The sequence below is a fragment of the Oncorhynchus gorbuscha genome, linkage group LG14, assembly GCF_021184085.1.
Source record: "Oncorhynchus gorbuscha isolate QuinsamMale2020 ecotype Even-year linkage group LG14, OgorEven_v1.0, whole genome shotgun sequence".
NCBI lineage: Eukaryota > Metazoa > Chordata > Actinopteri > Salmoniformes > Salmonidae > Oncorhynchus > Oncorhynchus gorbuscha.
The window spans coordinates 78,783,671-78,801,649 of NC_060186.1; the positions used below are offsets into that span (position 1 = coordinate 78,783,671).

The 17,979-nt window shown below is 47.6% G+C and overlaps 1 protein-coding gene across 1 annotated transcript in view; it reads right to left on the bottom strand.

The window, feature by feature from the left end:
- LOC123995458 (steroid hormone receptor ERR2-like) overlaps positions 1 to 17,979 on the bottom strand; it is a 110,950-nt gene that overhangs the window by 50,770 nt on the left and 42,201 nt on the right. The window contains exon 2 of the mRNA XM_046299088.1: positions 13,921 to 14,348. Coding sequence (XP_046155044.1) covers positions 13,921 to 14,348 — 428 coding nt within the window. The remainder of the gene's footprint in view (positions 1 to 13,920; positions 14,349 to 17,979) is intronic.

Consider the following 17,979-nt stretch of genomic DNA (forward strand, 5'->3'; position numbering starts at 1 on the left):
CATCCCTCCCCTCCATCCCCCTCCATCCCTCCATCCCTCCCCCCTCCATCCCTCCATCCTGCCCTCTTCCATCCTTTTGCCCTTCCTCCACTTCGATTTTCAGATAAATGAGTTCCATTAATGCAGAGGAGCAGACTTTCAACTAGGACAACATCTACCCCTCCCATACCCGGGTTCAAGTACTGTTTGAGACCATTTCATATACTGTAGCTGTGTTTCATATACTGTAGCTGTGTTTCATATACTATAGCTGTGTTTCACATACTATAGTTGTGTTTCACATACTGTAGCTGTGTTTCATATACTGTAGCTGTGTTTCATATACTATAGCTGTGTTTCACATACTGTAGCTGTGTTTCATATACTGTAGCTGTGTTTCATATACTGTAGCTGTGTTTCATATACTGTAGCTGTGTTTCATATACTGTAGCTGTGTTTCATATACTGTAGCTGTGTTTCATATACTGTAGCTGTGTTTCATATACTGTAGCATTCTAAAACAAACCCCTCCCACCTGGCACTCCAGGCATGCTAAAACAAACCCCGCCCACCCAGACCCAGACCAGACCCAGACCCAGACCCAGACCCAGACCCAGACCCAGATCAGACCCAGACCCAGACCCAGACCCAGACCCAGATCAGACCCAGATCAGACCCAGACCCAGACCAGACCCAGACCCAGACTCAGACCCAGACCAGACCAGACCCAGACCCAGATCAGACCCAGATCAGACCCAGACCCAGACCAGACCAGACCCAGACCAGACCCAGACCCAGACCAGACCCAGATCAGACCCAGACCCAGACCAGACCCAGATCAGACCCAGACCCAGACCAGGCCCAGATCAGACCCAGACCAGACCCAGACGAGACCCAGACCAGACCCAGATCAGACCCAGACCAGACCCAGACCAGACCCAGATCAGACCCAGACCCAGACCAGGCCCAGACCAGACCCAGACCCAGACCCAGACCAGACCCAGACCAGACCCAGACCAGACCGAGATCAGACCCAGACCCAGACCAGGCCCAGACCAGACCCAGACCCGACCCACATCCGACCAGACCCAGACACAAACAGACACAAACCCAGACCCAGATCAGACCCAGATCAGACCCAAACCCAGACCCAGACCAGACCCAGACCAGACCCAGACCAGACCCAGACCCAGATCAGACCCAGACCAGATCAGACCCAGACCAGATCTGACCCAGACCAGATCTGACCCAGACCAGATCTGACCCAGACCAGATCAGACCCAGACCAGATCAAACCCAGACCCAGATCAGACCCAGACCAGATCTGACGCAGACCAGATCAGACCCAGACTCAGATCAGACCCAGACCCAGACCAGACCCAGACCAGACCCAGACCAGACCCAGACCAGACCCAGATCAGACCCAGACCCAGATCAGACCCAGACCAGATCAGACCCAGACCCAGATCAGACCCAGACCCAGACCCAGATCAGACCCAGACCAGACCCAGACCCAAATCAGACCCAGACCAGATCAAACCCAGACCCAGATCTGACCCAGACCAGATCAGACTCAGATCAGACCCAGACCCAGACCCAGATCAGACCCAGATCAGACCCAGACCAGACCCAGACCCTGATCTGACCCAGACCAGATCTGACCCAGACCAGACCCAGACCCTGATCTGACCCAGACCCAGACCAGACCCACATCCGACCAGACCCAGACACAAACCCAGACCCTGATCAGACCCAGATCAGACCAGACCCAGACCAGACCCAGATCTGACCCAGATCAGACCAGACCCAGATCTGACCCAGATCTGACCCAGACCCAGATCTGACCCAGATCTGACCCAGACCAGATCTGACCCAGACCAGACCCAGACCCTGATCTGACCCAGACCCAGACCAGACCCACATCCGACCAGACCCAGACACAAACCCAGACCCTGATCAGACCCAGATCAGACCAGACCCAGACCAGACCCAGATCTGACCCAGATCAGACCAGACCCAGATCTGACCCAGATCTGACCCAGACCCAGATCTGACCCAGATCTGACCCAGACCCTGTTCTGTTGTTATTGTTGCCAATCTAAAGGTCCTGTCTGTATCGTATCATGTTGTGAAACCGCTAGATAAATTATTCAAAGTCCGTCTCTCTGCGCAGTTTCTTGGCTCACATTGGAGAATAATTCCACCGCATTATAATCATGCACCCTCCCTAAACATCCAGGACACCAGACGTATCCCTGGTAACAAAAGGATGAGGCTTGGTGTGTTCTTTTTCTTGTTGTTGTTGCATTGAGCGTTCCAGTTGAATGATGAATATGTGCTCAGTGGATGACCTCTAAACTCAGCCAGAAAAAGGTCAAGGACAAAACAAAAGTCCAGGATATTCCTTTGATTAAATGTTTTTTTTTTAAAAATGCCATTCTGTAAAACTAAAGATATGTTAAAGACAGCTAAAAACTGCCATCCAGGTGCTGTATGTGTGTGTGTGTGTGTGTGTGTGTGTGTGTGTGTGTGTGTGTGTGTGTGTGTGTGTGTGTGTGTGTGTGTGTGTGTGTGTGTGTGTGTGTGTGTGTGTGTGTGTGTGTGTGTGCGTGTGCGTGTGTATGTGTATGTGTGTGTGCGTGTGCGTGTGCGTGTGCGTGTGCGTGTGCGTGTGCGTGTGTGTGTGTGTGTGTGCACAGTATGTGTGGCAGGTCTGTTGGAGCCTCCCAGTTGGTGGAGGAGAAAGTGCCAACAGTCATCAGGATCATATCAAAGTGCCAGCGGGGTCATATGAACAGTGTGGGGGGCTGTGGCGCGGTGCCAGGATGTTGGCACGACCTTTACTGCAGTAGCGTTTGGGGTTAGCAAAGTGGTTTCAGAGTTAGTTTAGTGTTTCTCAACTCCAGTCATGGGAAAATGTGTGACTGCATGTTATTGCTCTAACACAGCAGATTCAACACCTTTAGACTTTGATCAATTGTCATCAATATTTAATGTCATACCTGTCACAATAATGTCATAACTGTCACAATAATGTCATGACTGTCACAATAATGTCACAACTGTCATTATAATTTCATGACTGTCACAATAATGTCATGACTGTCACAATAATGTCACAACTGTCACAATAATGTCATAACCGTCATAATAAATTCATAACTGTCACAATTTTTTATTTTATTTTTTATTTTACCTTTATTTAACCAGGCAAGTCAGTTAAGAACAAATTCTTATTTTCAATGACGGCCTAGGAACAGTGGGTTAACTGCCTGTTCAGGAGCAGAACGACAGATTTGTACCATGTCAGCTCGGGGGTTTGAACTTCCGGTTACTAGTCCAACGCTCTAGCCACTAGGCTACGCTGCCGCCCCTACAATAAGGTCATAACTGTCATAATAATGTCATTACTGTAATAATAATGTCACAACTGTAATAATAATGTCATAACTGTAACTAAACTACTATAGTAAGAGAATGCGATCCATCCAATAGCATCAACACATCAAAATTCACCGTATCAGGTCATTTCTAAATGTTATAACGCCCCTCAGTTGATCAGATCTCCTGTCCACCTTCTTTCCTCCCTCAGAGGACGTTCCTCTCTCTCCGTCCCTCTTCTATCCTTCCTTAACCTCTCTTATTTTACTCTATTTGTTGATACATTATAATGCAGCTATTATCCACCCTCTCATCCCCACTAGCTGGACCTCTCCTGGTCCTCCTCCGTCTCAGGGTCAGGACCCCTCTCCTTGTCCTCCTCCGTCTCAGGGTCAGGACCCCTCTCCTTGTCCTCCTCTGAGAGGAGAGAGAGGAGAGGAGGACAACTCAAATAGAGAGGAGAGGAGGACAACTCAAACAGAGAGGAGAGAGAGGAGAGGAGGACAACTGAAACAGAGAGGAGAGAGGAGTACAACTCAAATAGAGAGGAGAGGAGGACAACTCAAACAGAGAGGAGAGGAGGACAACTCAAACAGAGAGGAGAGAGAGGAGAGGAGGACAACTCAAACAGAGAGGAGAGAGAGGAGAGGAGGACAACTCAAACAGAGAGGAGAGAGAGAGGAGAGGAGGACAACTCAAATAGAGAGGAGAGAGAGAGGAGGACAACTCAAACAGAGAGGAGAGGAGGACAACTCAAACAGAGATGAGAGGAGGACAACTCAAACGGAGAGGAGAGAGAGGAGAGGAGGACAACTCAAACAGAGAGGAGAGAGAGGAGGACAACTCAAACAGAGAGGAGAGAGATTGGAGAGGAGGACAACTCAAACAGAGAGGAGAGGAGGACAACTCAAACAGAGAGGAGAGAGAGAGGAGGACAACTCAAACAGAGAGGAGAGAGAGGAGGACAACTCAAACAGAAAGGAGAGAGAGTGGAGAGGAGGACAACTCAAACAGAGAGGAGAGAGAGGAGGACAACTCAAACAGAGAGGAGAGGAGAGGAGGACAACTCAAACAGAGAGGAGAGAGAGAGGAGAGGAGGACAACTCAAACAGAGAGGGGAGAGAGAGGAGAGCAGGACAACTCAAACAGAGAGGAGAGAGAGAGGAGAGGAGGACAACTCAAACAGAGTGGAGAGAGAGGAGGACAACTCAAACAGAGAGGAGAGAGAGTGGAGAGGAGGACAACTCAAACAGAGAGGAGAGAGAGGAGAGGAGGACAACTCAAACAGAGAGGAGAGAGAGAGGAGAGGAGGACAACTCAAACAGAGAGGAGAGGAGGGCAACTCAAACAGAGAGGAGAGAGAGGAGAGGAGGACAACTCAAACAGAGAGGAGAGGAGAGGAGGACAACTCAAACAGAGAGGAGAGAGAGGAGGACAACTCAAACAGAGAGGAGAGAGAGAGGAGGACAACTCAAACAGAGAGGAGAGAGAGGAGGACAACTCAAACAGAGAGGAGAGAGAGAGGAGGACAACTCAAACAGAGAGGAGAGGAGAGGAGGACAACTCAGAGAGGAGAGAGAGAGGAGAGGAGGACAACTCAAACAGAGAGAGAGGAGAGGAGGACAACTCAAACAGAGAGGAGAGGAGAGGAGGACAACTCAAACAGAGAGGAGAGAGAGAGGAGAGGAGGACAACTCAAATAGAGAGGAGAGGAGAGGAGGACAACTCAAACAGAGAGGAGAGAGAGTGGAGAGGAGGACAACTCAAACAGAGAGGAGAGGAGAGGTGGACAACTCAAACAGAGAGGAGAGAGAGAGGAGAGGAGGACAACTCAAATAGAGAGGAGAGGAGAGAGGAGAGGAGGACAACTCAAACAGAGAGGAGAGAGAGAGGAGAGGATGACAACTCAAACAGAGAGGAGAGGAGAGAGGAGAGGAGGACAACTCAAACAGAGAGGAGAGAGAGAGTAGAGGAGGACAACTCAAACAGAGAGGAGAGAGAGAGGAGAGGAGGACAACTCAAACAGAGAGGAGAGAGAGAGGAGAGGATGACAACTCAAACATCGAGGAGAGAGAGGAGAGGAGGACAACTCAAACAGAGAGGAGAGAGAGAGGAGAGGAGGACAACTCAAACAGAGAGGAGAGAGAGAGGAGAGGAGGACAACTCAAACAGAGAGGAGAGAGAGAGGAGAGGAGGACAACTCAAACAGAGAGGAGAGAGAGGAGAGGAGGACAACTCAAATAGAGAGGAGAGGAGGACAACTCAAACAGAAAGGAGAGAGAGAGGAGAGGAGGCCAACTCAAACAGAGAGGAGAGAGAGAGGAGAGGAGGACAACTCAAACAGAGAGGAGAGAGAGGAGGACAACTCAAACAGAGAGGAGAGAGAGTGGAGAGGAGGACAACTCAAACAGAGAGGAGAGAGAGAGGAGAGGAGGACAACTCAAACAGAGAGGAGAGAGAGGAGGACAACTCAAACAGAGAGGAGAGAGAGTGGAGAGGAGGACAACTCAAACAGAGAGGAGAGGAGAGGAGGACAACTCAAACAGAGAGGAGAGAGAGTGGAGAGGAGGACAACTCAAACAGAGAGGAGAGGAGAGGAAGACAACTCAAACAGAGAGGAGAGAGAGGAGAGAGGAGGACAACTCAAACAGAGAGAGAGGAGAGGAGGACAACTCAAACAGAGAGGAGAGAGAGGAGAGGAGGACAACTCAAACAGAGAGGAGAGGAGAGGAGGACAACTCAAACAGAGAGGAGAGAGAGAGGAGAGGAGGACAACTCAAACAGAGAGGAGAGAGAGAGGAGAGGAGGACAACTCAAACAGAGAGGAGAGAGAGAGGAGAGGAGGACAACTCAAACAGAGAGGAGAGAGAGGAGAGGAGGACAACTCAAACAGAGAGGAGAGAGAGAGAGAGAGAGGAGAGGAGAAAACTCAAACAGAGAGGAGAGAGAGAGGAGAGGAGGACAACTCAAACAGAGAGGAGAGCGAGGACGACAACTCAAACATAGAGGAGAGAGAGTGGAGAGGAAGACAACTCAAACAGAGAGGAGAGAGAGAGGAGAGGAGGACAACTCAAACAGAGAGGAGAGAGAGGAGGACAACACAAACAGAGAGGAGAGAGAGAGGAGAGGAGGACAACTCAAACAGAGAGGAGAGAGAGGAGGACAACTCAAACAGAGAGGAGAGAGAGAGGAGAGGAGGACAACTCAAACAGAGAGGAGAGAGAGGAGGACAACTCAAACAGAGAGGAGAGAGAGGAGAGGAGGACAACTCAAATAGAGAGGAGAGGAGGACAAATCAAACAGAGAGGAGAGAGAGAGGAGAGGACGAAAACTCAAACAGAGAGGAGAGAGAGAGGAGAGGAGGACAACTCAAACAGAGAGGAGAGCGAGGACGACAACTCAAACATAGAGGAGAGAGAGTGGAGAGGAAGACAACTCAAACAGAGAGGAGAGAGAGAGGAGAGGAGGACAACTCAAACAGAGAGGAGAGAGAGGAGGACAACACAAACAGAGAGGAGAGAGAGAGGAGAGGAGGACAACTCAAACAGAGAGGAGAGAGAGGAGGACAACTCAAACAGAGAGGAGAGGAGGACAACTCAAACAGAGAGGAGAGAGAGAGGAGAGGAGGACAACTCAAACAGAGAGGAGAGAGAGGAGGACAACTCAAACAGAGAGGAGAGAGAGTGGAGAGGAGGACAACTCAAACAGAGAGGAGAGGAGAGGAGGACAACTCAAACAGAGAGGAGAGAGAGGAGGAGGACAACTCAAACAGAGAGAGAGAGGAGAGAGAGGAGAGGAGGACAACTCAAACAGAGAGGAGAGGAGAGGAGGACAACTCAAACAGAGAGGAGAGAGAGTGGAGAGGAGGACAACTCAAACAGAGAGGAGAGAGAGGAGGACAACTCAAACAGAGAGGAGGACAACTCAAACAGAGAGGAGAGGAGGACAACTCAAACAGAGAGAGAGAGGAGAGGAGGACAACTCAAACAGAGAGGAGAGAGAGAGGAGGACAACTCAAACAGAGAGGAGAGAGAGAGGAGGACAACTCAAACAGAGAGGAGAGAGAGAGGAGAGGAGGACAACTCAAACAGAGAGGAGAGGAGAGGAGGACAACTCAAACAAAGAGGAGAGAGAGAGGAGGACAACTCAAACAGAGAGGAGAGAGAGGAGGACAACTCAAACAGAGAGGAGAGGAGGACAACTCAAACAGAGAGGAGAGGAGAGGAGGACAACTCAAACAGAGAGGAGAGAGAGAGGAGAGGAGGACAACTCAAACAAAGAGGAGAGGAGGACAACTCAAACAGAGAGAGAGAGAGAGAGGAGAGGAGGACAACTCAAACCGAGAGGAGGAGGACAACTCAAACAGAGAGGAGAGAGAGAGGAGGACAACTCAAACAGAGAGGAGAGAGAGGAGAGGAGGACAACTCAAACAGAGAGAGGAGAGGAGGACAACACAAACAGAGAGGAGAGAGAGGAGGACAACTCAAACAGAGAGGAGAGAGAGGAGAGGAGGACAACTCAAACAGAGAGGAGAGGAGGACAACTCAAACAGAGAGGAGAGAGAGAGGAGGACAACTCAAACAGAGAGGAGAGAGAGAGGAGAGGAGGACAACTCAAACAGAGAGGAGAGAGAGAGGAGAGGAGGACAACTCAAACAGAGAGGAGAGAGAGAGGAGAGGAGGACAACTCAAACAGAGAGGAGAGAGAGAGGAGAGGAGGACAACTCAAACAGAGAGGAGAGAGAGGAGAGGAGGACAACTCAAATAGAGAGGAGAGGAGGACAAATCAAACAGAGAGGAGAGAGAGAGGAGAGGACGAAAACTCAAACAGAGAGGAGAGAGAGAGGAGAGGAGGACAACTCAAACAGAGAGGAGAGAGAGGAGGACAACTCAAACAGAGAGGAGAGAGAGTGGAGAGGAGGACAACTCAAACAGAGAGGAGAGGAGAGGAGGACAACTCAAACAGAGAGGAGAGAGAGGAGGAGGACAACTCAAACAGAGAGAGAGAGGAGAGAGAGGAGAGGAGGACAACTCAAACAGAGAGGAGAGGAGAGGAGGACAACTCAAACAGAGAGGAGAGAGAGTGGAGAGGAGGACAACTCAAACAGAGAGGAGAGAGAGGAGGACAACTCAAACAGAGAGGAGAGGACAACTCAAACAGAGAGGAGAGGAGGACAACTCAAACAGAGAGGAGAGGAGAGGAGGACAACTCAAACAGAGAGGAGAGGAGAGGACAACTCAAACAGAGAGGAGAGATAGGAGAGGAGGACAACTCAAACAGAGAGGAGAGGAGAGGAGAGGAGGACAACTCAAACAGAGAGGAGAGGAGGACAACTCAAACAGAGAGGAGAGAGAGAGGAGGACAACTCAAACAGAGAGAGAGAGAGAGGAGGACAACTCAAACAGAGAGGAGAGAGAGAGGAGGACAACTCAAACAGAGAGGAGAGAGAGAGGAGAGGAGGACAACTCAAACAGAGAGGAGAGGAGAGGAGGACAACTCAAACAAAGAGGAGAGAGAGAGGAGGACAACTCAAACAGAGAGGAGAGAGAGGAGGACAACTCAAACAGAGAGGAGAGGAGGACAACTCAAACAGAGAGGAGAGGAGAGGAGGACAACTCAAACAGAGAGGAGAGAGAGAGGAGAGGAGGACAACTCAAACAAAGAGGAGAGGAGGACAACTCAAACAGAGAGGAGAGAGAGAGGAGGAGGACAACTCAAACAAACCGAGAGGAGAGGAGGACAACTCAAACAGAGAGGAGAGAGAGAGGAGGACAACTCAAACAGAGAGGAGAGAGAGGAGAGGAGGACAACTCAAACAGAGAGGAGAGGAGGACAACTCAAACAGAGAGGAGAGAGAGAGGAGGACAACTCAAACAGAGAGGAGAGAGAGGAGAGGAGGACAACTCAAACAGAGAGGAGAGGAGGACAACTCAAACAGAGAGGAGAGAGAGAGGAGGACAACTCAAACAGAGAGGAGAGAGAGAGGAGAGGAGGACAACTCAAACAGAGAGGAGAGAGAGAGGAGAGGAGGACAACTCAAACAGAGAGGAGAGAGAGAGAGGAGAGGAGGACAACTCAAACAGAGAGGAGAGAGAGAGGAGAGGAGGACAACTCAAACAGAGAGGAGAGAGAGGAGAGGAGGACAACTCAAACAGAGAGGAGAGAGAGAGGAGAGGAGGACAACTCAAACAGAGAGGAGAGGAGGACAACTCAAACAGAGAGGAGAGAGAGAGGAGGACAACTCAAACAGAGAGAGAGAGAGAGAGGAGGACAACTCAAACAGAGGAGAGAGAGAGGAGAGGAGACAACTCAAACAGGAGGACTCAAACAGAGAGGAGAGAGAGAGGAGGACAACTCAAACAGAAGAGGAGAGAGAGAGAGGAGGACAACTCAAACAGAGAGGAGAGAGAGGAGGACAACTCAAACAGAGAAGAGAGAGGAGAGGAGGACAACTCAAAACAGAGAGAGAGAGAGGAGAGGAGGACAACTCAAACAGAGAGGAGAGAGAGAGGAGAGGAGGACAACTCAAACAAAGAGGAGAGGAGGACAACTCAAACAGAGAGGAGAGAGAGAGAGGAGAGGAGGACAACTCAAACCGAGAGGAGAGGAGGACAACTCAAACAGAGAGGAGAGAGAGAGGAGGACAACTCAAACAGAGAGGAGAGAGAGGAGAGGAGGACAACTCAAACCGAGAGGAGAGGAGGACAACTCAAACAGAGAGGAGAGAGAGAGGAGGACAACTCAAACAGAGAGGAGAGAGAGGAGAGGAGGACAACTCAAACAGAGAGGAGAGGAGGACAACTCAAACAGAGAGGAGAGAGAGAGGAGGACAACTCAAACAGAGAGGAGAGAGAGAGGAGAGGAGGACAACTCAAACAAACAGAGAGGACAACTCAAACAGAGAGGAGAGAGAGAGGAGGACAACTCAAACAGAGAGGAGAGAGAGAGGAGAGGAGGACAACTCAAACAGAGAGGAGAGAGAGAGGAGAGGAGGACAACTCAAACAGAGAGAGAGAGAGAGGAGAGGAGGACAACTCAAACAGAGAGGAGAGAGAGGAGAGGAGGACAACTCAAACAGAGAGAGAGAGGAGAGGAGGACAACTCAAACAGAGAGAGGAGAGAGAGGAGAGGAGGACAACTCAAACAGAGAGGAGAGAGAGAGGAGGACAACTCAAACAGAGACAACTCAAACAGAGAGAGGGGGGACAACTCAAACAGAGAGGAGAGGAGGACAACTCAAACAGAGAGGAGAGAGAGAGGAGGACAACTCAAACAGAGAGGAGAGAGAGAGGAGGACAACTCAAACAGAGAGGAGAGAGAGAGGAGAGGAGGACAACTCAAACAGAGAGGAGAGGAGAGGAGGACAACTCAAACAAAGAGGAGAGAGAGAGGAGGACAACTCAAACAGAGAGGAGAGAGAGGAGGACAACTCAAACAGAGAGGAGAGGAGGACAACTCAAACAGAGAGGAGAGGAGAGGAGGACAACTCAAACAGAGAGGAGAGAGAGAGGAGAGGAGGACAACTCAAACAAAGAGGAGAGGAGGACAACTCAAACAGAGAGGAGAGAGAGAGAGGAGAGGAGGACAACTCAAACCGAGAGGAGAGGAGGACAACTCAAACAGAGAGGAGAGAGAGAGGAGGACAACTCAAACAGAGAGGAGAGAGAGGAGAGGAGGACAACTCAAACCGAGAGGAGAGGAGGACAACTCAAACAGAGAGGAGAGAGAGAGGAGGACAACTCAAACAGAGAGGAGAGAGAGGAGAGGAGGACAACTCAAACAGAGAGGAGAGGAGGACAACTCAAACAGAGAGGAGAGAGAGAGGAGGACAACTCAAACAGAGAGGAGAGAGAGAGGAGAGGAGGACAACTCAAACAGAGAGGAGAGAGAGAGGAGAGGAGGACAACTCAAACAGAGAGGAGAGGAGAGGAGGACAACTCAAACAGAGAGGAGAGAGAGAGGAGAGGAGGACAACTCAAACAGAGAGGAGAGAGAGGAGAGGAGGACAACTCAAACAGAGAGGAGAGAGAGGAGAGGAGGACAACTCAAACAGAGAGGAGAGAGAGAGAGGAGGACAACTCAAACAGAGAGGAGAGAGGAGAGGAGGACAACTCAAACAGAGAGGAGAGAGAGAGGAGGACAACTCAAACAGAGAGGAGAGGGGGACAACTCAAACAGAGAGGAGAGGAGGACAACTCAAACAGAGAGGAGAGAGAGAGGAGGACAACTCAAACAGAGAGGAGAGAGAGAGGATGGGCTCTGTCCCCAACTCAAGAGGTCTATAATTGTATGGTCTCTGTCCCCAACCCAAGAGGTCTATAATTGTATGGTCTCTGTCCCCAACCCAAGAGGTCTATAATTGCATGGTCTCTGTCCCTGACTCAAGAGATCTATAATTGTATGGGCTCTGTCCCCAATCCAAGAGGTCTATAATTGTATGGTCTCTGTCCCCGACTCAAGAGATCTACAATTGTATGGGCTCTGTCCCTGACTCAAGAGGTCTATAATTGTATGGACTCTGTCCCCAACTCAAGAGGTCTATAATTGTATGGGCTCTGTCCCTAACTCAAGAGGTCTATAATTGTATGGGCTCTGTCCCCAACTCAAGAGGTCTATAATTGTATGGGCTCTGTCCCTGACTCAAGAGGTCTATAATTGTATGGTCTCTGTCCCTGACTCAAGAGATCTATAATTGTATGGACTCTGTCCCCAACTCAAGAGATCTATAATTGTATGGGCTCTGTCCCCAACTCAAAAGGTCTTTAATTGTGTAACTATTCTAGAACCTATTATGGAAATGTTTTCCATTAAAATAATCCTTAGTAAACATATGTACTTATGGTGAAGCGTGAACAAGTCAAGATCGGTCCTGACTATATACTGCTTGTATAAAATACTGTATGTAAATAGTGGTGTACATTTTACATAATATTTTTTTCATACAAATCCTCTACTGATATGTTTTCCTATATTAGGACTTCCTCTACTCATTAACAGTCACGAACGCTGCAGGACTTCCTCTACTCATTAACAGTCACGAATACTGGAGGACTTCCTCTACTCATTAACAGTCACGAATACTGGAGGACTTCCTCTAGTTATTAACAGTCACGAAGGCTGGAGGACTTCCTCTAGTTATTAACAGTCACGAAGGCTGGAGGACTTCCTCTAGTCATTAACAGTCACGAACACTGGAGGACTTCCTCTACTCATTAACAGTCACGAATACTGGAGGACTTCCTCTAGTTATTAACAGTCACGAAGGCTGGAGGACTTCCTCTAGTCATTAACAGTCACAAACACTGGAGGACTTCCTCTAGTTATTAACAGTCACGAATACTGGAGGACTTCCTCTAGTCATTAACAGTCACGAACACTGGAGGACTTCCTCTAGTTATTAACAGTCACGAACACTGGAGGACTTCCTCTAGTTATTAACAGTCACGAACACTGGAGGACTTCCTCTAGTTATTAACAGTCACGAACACTGGAGGACTTCCTCTAGTCATTAACAGTCACGAACACTGGAGGACTTCCTCTAGTTATTAACAGTCACGAACACTGGAGGACTTCCTCTAGTTATTAACAGTCACGAACACTGGAGGACTTCCTCTAGTTATTAACAGTCACGAACACTGGAGGACTTCCTCTAGTCATTAACAGTCACGAACACTGGAGGACTGACATATACATCAACCCAGCAGATTTTAAGTGTGGGTGGATTAATTCCCTGGGTAAACATTAGCAATCACCATCCACGACTGATGACATCACTCTAAGGTAACACGGTATGACTCCCCTACCACTACTGATGACATCACTGTAAGGTAACACGGTATGGCTCCCCTACCACTACTGATGACATCACTGTAAGGTAACACGGTATGACTCCCCTACCACTACTGATGACATCACTGTAAGGTAACACGGTATGGCTCCCCTACCACTACTGATGACATCACTGTAAGGTAACACGGTGTGACTCCCCTACCACTACTGATGACATCACTCTAAGGTAACACGGTATGACTCCCCTACCACTACTGATGACATCACTGTAAGGTAACACGGTATGACTCCCCTACCACTACTGATGACATCACTGTAAGGTAACAGAGGCCACCCTGTTTACTCCTCATCTCTTATGAGGTCACTTCCTGGTTGCCTGTGAAGTTGTAGGTCAAATGTCATCCAGAATCCAATTCTGTCGTTACAATTTTTTGGGTTGTTGTTGTTGAAAGGTGTAAAACCTGCAATGATATAAGGTCGTCTTACTTACTTGTATGTTGCTCTGGATTAGAGCGTCTGCTGACTAAAAAAAATAGAAATAAAATGACATTTAGCAGACACTTTTATCCAAAGCAACTTACAGTCCAGTGGGTGTATATCCCTGTGATACTTGAACCCATGACCCTTGAACCCGTGACCCTGGCAACTGTCAAATGAGACAAATAGGACCACATAGAATCATTCAACTGTTAAAGTACATAGAATCAATTGGGCCTCAACTGTTAGGGACTGTGAGAAGGGAGTGAGAGAGGGAGGGGAGTGGTACTATACCTTGTATGGTCCTTTTGAAGAAGGCTTTGCAGGCCTCGCAGGAGGCGACCCCATAGTGGTAACCTGATGCGATATCCCCACACACCAGACACAGCCTCTTCGGAATCGCATTCAACATATACTCGCACTTGATCGGTGAATCATCTGCCATGCCCACTCCGCAGTCGTCATAGCGCCGGAGACAGGCTCCGCCCCCTCCCAGCATGCCCGGGTTGAACATGGGCTGGGAGTCGAGGACGTGCGAGCGTCCGTTGAGGTTGTTTACGTTGACGTAACCGCTGCTGGCATCGCTATTGGCCGAGGGGCTGTGGTGACTGACGGTGTCAACCAGTGAGGAGGAAGGGGAAGAGGGCTCGGTCTTGATATAGGAGCCACAGCTGGAGGTCAGGTGACACTCCTGGAGATCAGAGGGCATCCTGCTCAGCAACCTATAGCAACACAGGAAATATAAGGACAAAGGTCAGCTGGAGGTCAGGTGACGCTCCTAGAGGTCAGAGGAAAGGAGACAAATGTCCTCGCTCAGAAAGGACAGTTAAAATAGTCAAGAGTCAGTTTCATGTCCCTGTATTCTTTGACACAGTCCTTTTGCACAAAACTGGCAGAATCGAGAGGTACACAATCATTTCAAAACAGTTCAAATAAAGATACATCTATCGTCTTCTTCATCTTTCTAAAGTTACTGGGATTTATTTTGTGCGTCAAGAGAATGAGAATATATGCCTTTTACTTCACATATAGAACCAGGAAGTGAACTCAATGGAAATAGAGCGAATTAAGCTAAAAACAAGCTGTTCATGGAGAGGTTTTGTTGCTCTCAGCAGAATCCAGTTTATTATGATCTGATCACAATCAATAGTCCTGGTTGGTTAAAGGATGGTGCCGAGTTACTGCAAGGAGACGAGGGAACGAGGACAGCGCGTCTGTGTGTGTGTGTGTGTGTATCTAAAAGTTTAAATGAGCTGCATTGCTGTTACATCAACCCAGAGTCTAAGAAATATATCTATATAAATATACAGCAAATGCACAGTACAAGTCAACAGTCTGGACACATCTACTCATTCAAGGGTTTTTTCTTTATTTTTACTGTTTTCTACATTGTAGAATAATAGTGAAGACATCAACACTATGAAATAACACATATGGAATCATGTAGTAACCAAAGTTTTTGAGATTCTTCAAAGTAGCCACCCTTTGCCTCAATGACAGCTTTGACAACCTTCAACTAAACCAACCCTCCTCTAACTCCAACGCTCCTCTAAACCAACCCTCCTCTAAACCAACCCTCCTCTAACCCCAACCCTCCTCTAAACCAACCCTCATCTACACCAACCCTCCTCTAAACCCAACCCTCCTCTAAACCCAACCCTCCTCTAAACCCAACCCTCCTCTAAATCCAACCCTCTTTTAAACCCAACCCTCCTTTAAACCAACCCTCCTCTAAACCCTATTTTAAACCCAACCCTCCTTTAAACCAACCCTCCTCTAAACCCTCTTTCAAACCAAACCCTCTTCTAAACCAATCTCTCCTCTCAAACCTTCTCTAAATCCAACTCTCCTTTAAACCCTCCTCTAAATCCAACCCTCCTTTAAACCCAACCCTCCTCTAAATCCAACCCTCCTATAAACCCTCCTCTAAACCCTCCTCTAAACCAAACCCTCCTCTAAACCCAACACTTCTCTAAATCCAACCCTCCTCTAAACCCTCCTCTAAACCCTCCCCTAAACCCAACCCTCCTCTAAAAACTCCTCTAAATTAAACCCTCCTCTAAACCCAACCCTTCTCTAAACCCAACCCTCCTCTAAATCTAACCCTTCTCTAAATCCAACCATCTTCTACATCCAACCCTCCTCTAAACCTAACCCTCCTCTAAACCCTCCTCTAAACCCAACCCTCCTCTAAATCCAAACCTCCTCTAAACCCTCCTCTAAATCCAACCCTCCTCTAAATCCAACCCTCTTCTCTTGGTCCAGAAATTCCAGAAGCATTTTTAATCAAACCTGATAATTAACACACTTCCAGATAGAGAGATTTTGTTGGGCTGGATTCAACAGACACATGCCGTGTGCATCCCAATTGGCACCCTATTCCCTATAGAGAACAGGGCCCTGGCCAAATGGCACTATGTAGTGTGCATCCCTATGTAGTGTGCATCCTTATGTACAGTGCATCCCAAATGGCACCCTATTCTCTATGTAGTGTGCATCCCTATGTAGTGTGCATCCCTTTGTACAGTGCATCCCAAATGGCACCCTATTCTCTAGTAGTGTGCATCCCTATTCTCTATGTAGTGTGCATCCCTATGTAGTGCACTACATTTGACCAGGGCCCATAGGATACCATTTGGGATGTATAAACAGGCTGTGGTTTATAAAAAAGACTTGAGTTTTAATTCGGACTGTAATCTACTTTCACCTGGTAGTCCGTTGTAAAACTACTGTGATATCTACTGGAGAGATTTAAGAAGTGTAAGGCAATCTAATGGTTAATATATCATTCATCATTCCCTTCCCAGACAGATAGAGGGAGGGATTCCCTATAGGATTGGTACATTGTGCCATATGTAAAAAGTAGTTCATTCCATACTTAGCTCACGGCAACACTGGGGAGATGTTTTTTCTTTCTTTCTTTATGTTACATTTAATGGAAATTTCAAAACGTCCCTTCAAATCTGTTGAAATGAAATAATGGCACGGCGCACGAGCTCACCAGTTCTACATAGACAGAAATAGCTTCGGCTTCAGTTTCATCATTTTGTTTACCTCTCACTCCTCCGTGCAAAACTGTATAGAGTGTTCTAAACTGTATAGAGTGTTCTAAACTGTATAGAGTGTTCTAAACTGTATAGAGTGTTCTAAACTGTATAGAGTGTTCTAAACTGTATAGAGTGTTCTAAACTGTATAGAGTGTTCTAAACTGTATAGAGTGTTCTAAACTGTATAGAGTGTTCTAAACGTGTTATAAACTGTATAGAGTGTTCTAAACTGTATAGAGTGTTCTAAACTGTATAGAGTGTTCTTAGTCCAGGTTGGTTTTCAGGTTTTCAGTTTTTTTGTTGCCTGATTTCCACAGTTGGCCCCTCTCCAAACGATTCACAGCTTTTCCTCCATATACTGTAGAAGAAGCGATACAAAACCGACCCGGTGAGCACAACTCATCAGACAGAGAGAAGTAAAAGGTCACGAGGCTATTCCGTCTCCGTCTCCGAGGTTTGGGGCAGCCCCATATCGGGCGACAAACGGCCTCATCGAACAGGGTTATGTCCACCCCTGGTGAAGAGCGATGTTGACTCCGTGCCCCAGAATGAACATAGCCGTACCCTTTGGCTTTAAAATGTGATATGGACAAATGTGAAAGCGTCTGGATATAAAGTCATGTATCAGCAGGCAAATGTTTAAAAAAAAAAAAAAAATAAAGTAGCGTTGGGTGAGAAAATGTCCAGGACACTCAGTTTACTACCACTGAAATAGACTTAAATCTCAGTGTGTGTTTATGAGTGTGTGTTTATGAGTGTGTGTTTATGAGTGTGTATGTGTGTGTGTGTGTTTATGAGTGTATGCATGTATGTGTGTGTGTTTATGAGTGTGTATGTGTGTGTTTATGAGTGTGTGTTTATGAGTGTGTGTGTGTTTATGAGTGTGTGCATGTATGTGTGTGTGTTTATGAGTGTGTGCATGTATGTGTGTGTGTTTATGAGTGTGTATGTGTGTGTTTATGAGTGTGTGTTTATGATGTATGTATGTGTGTGTGTTTATGAGTGTGTGCATGTATGTGTGTGTGTTTATGAGTGTGTGCATGTATGTGTGTGTGTTTATGAGTGTGTATGTGTGTGTTTATGAGTGTGTGCATGTATGTGTGTGTGTTTATGAGTGTGTGCATGTATGTGTGTGTATGTGTGTGTGTTTATGAGTGTGTATGTGTGTGTTTATGAGTGTGTGCATGTATGTGTGTGTGTTTATGAGTGTATGTGTGTGTGTTTATGAGTGTGTATGTGTGTGTTTATGAGTGTGTGTGCGTGTGTATTTATGAGTGTGTGTGTGTTTGTGTGTGCTTGTATGCAT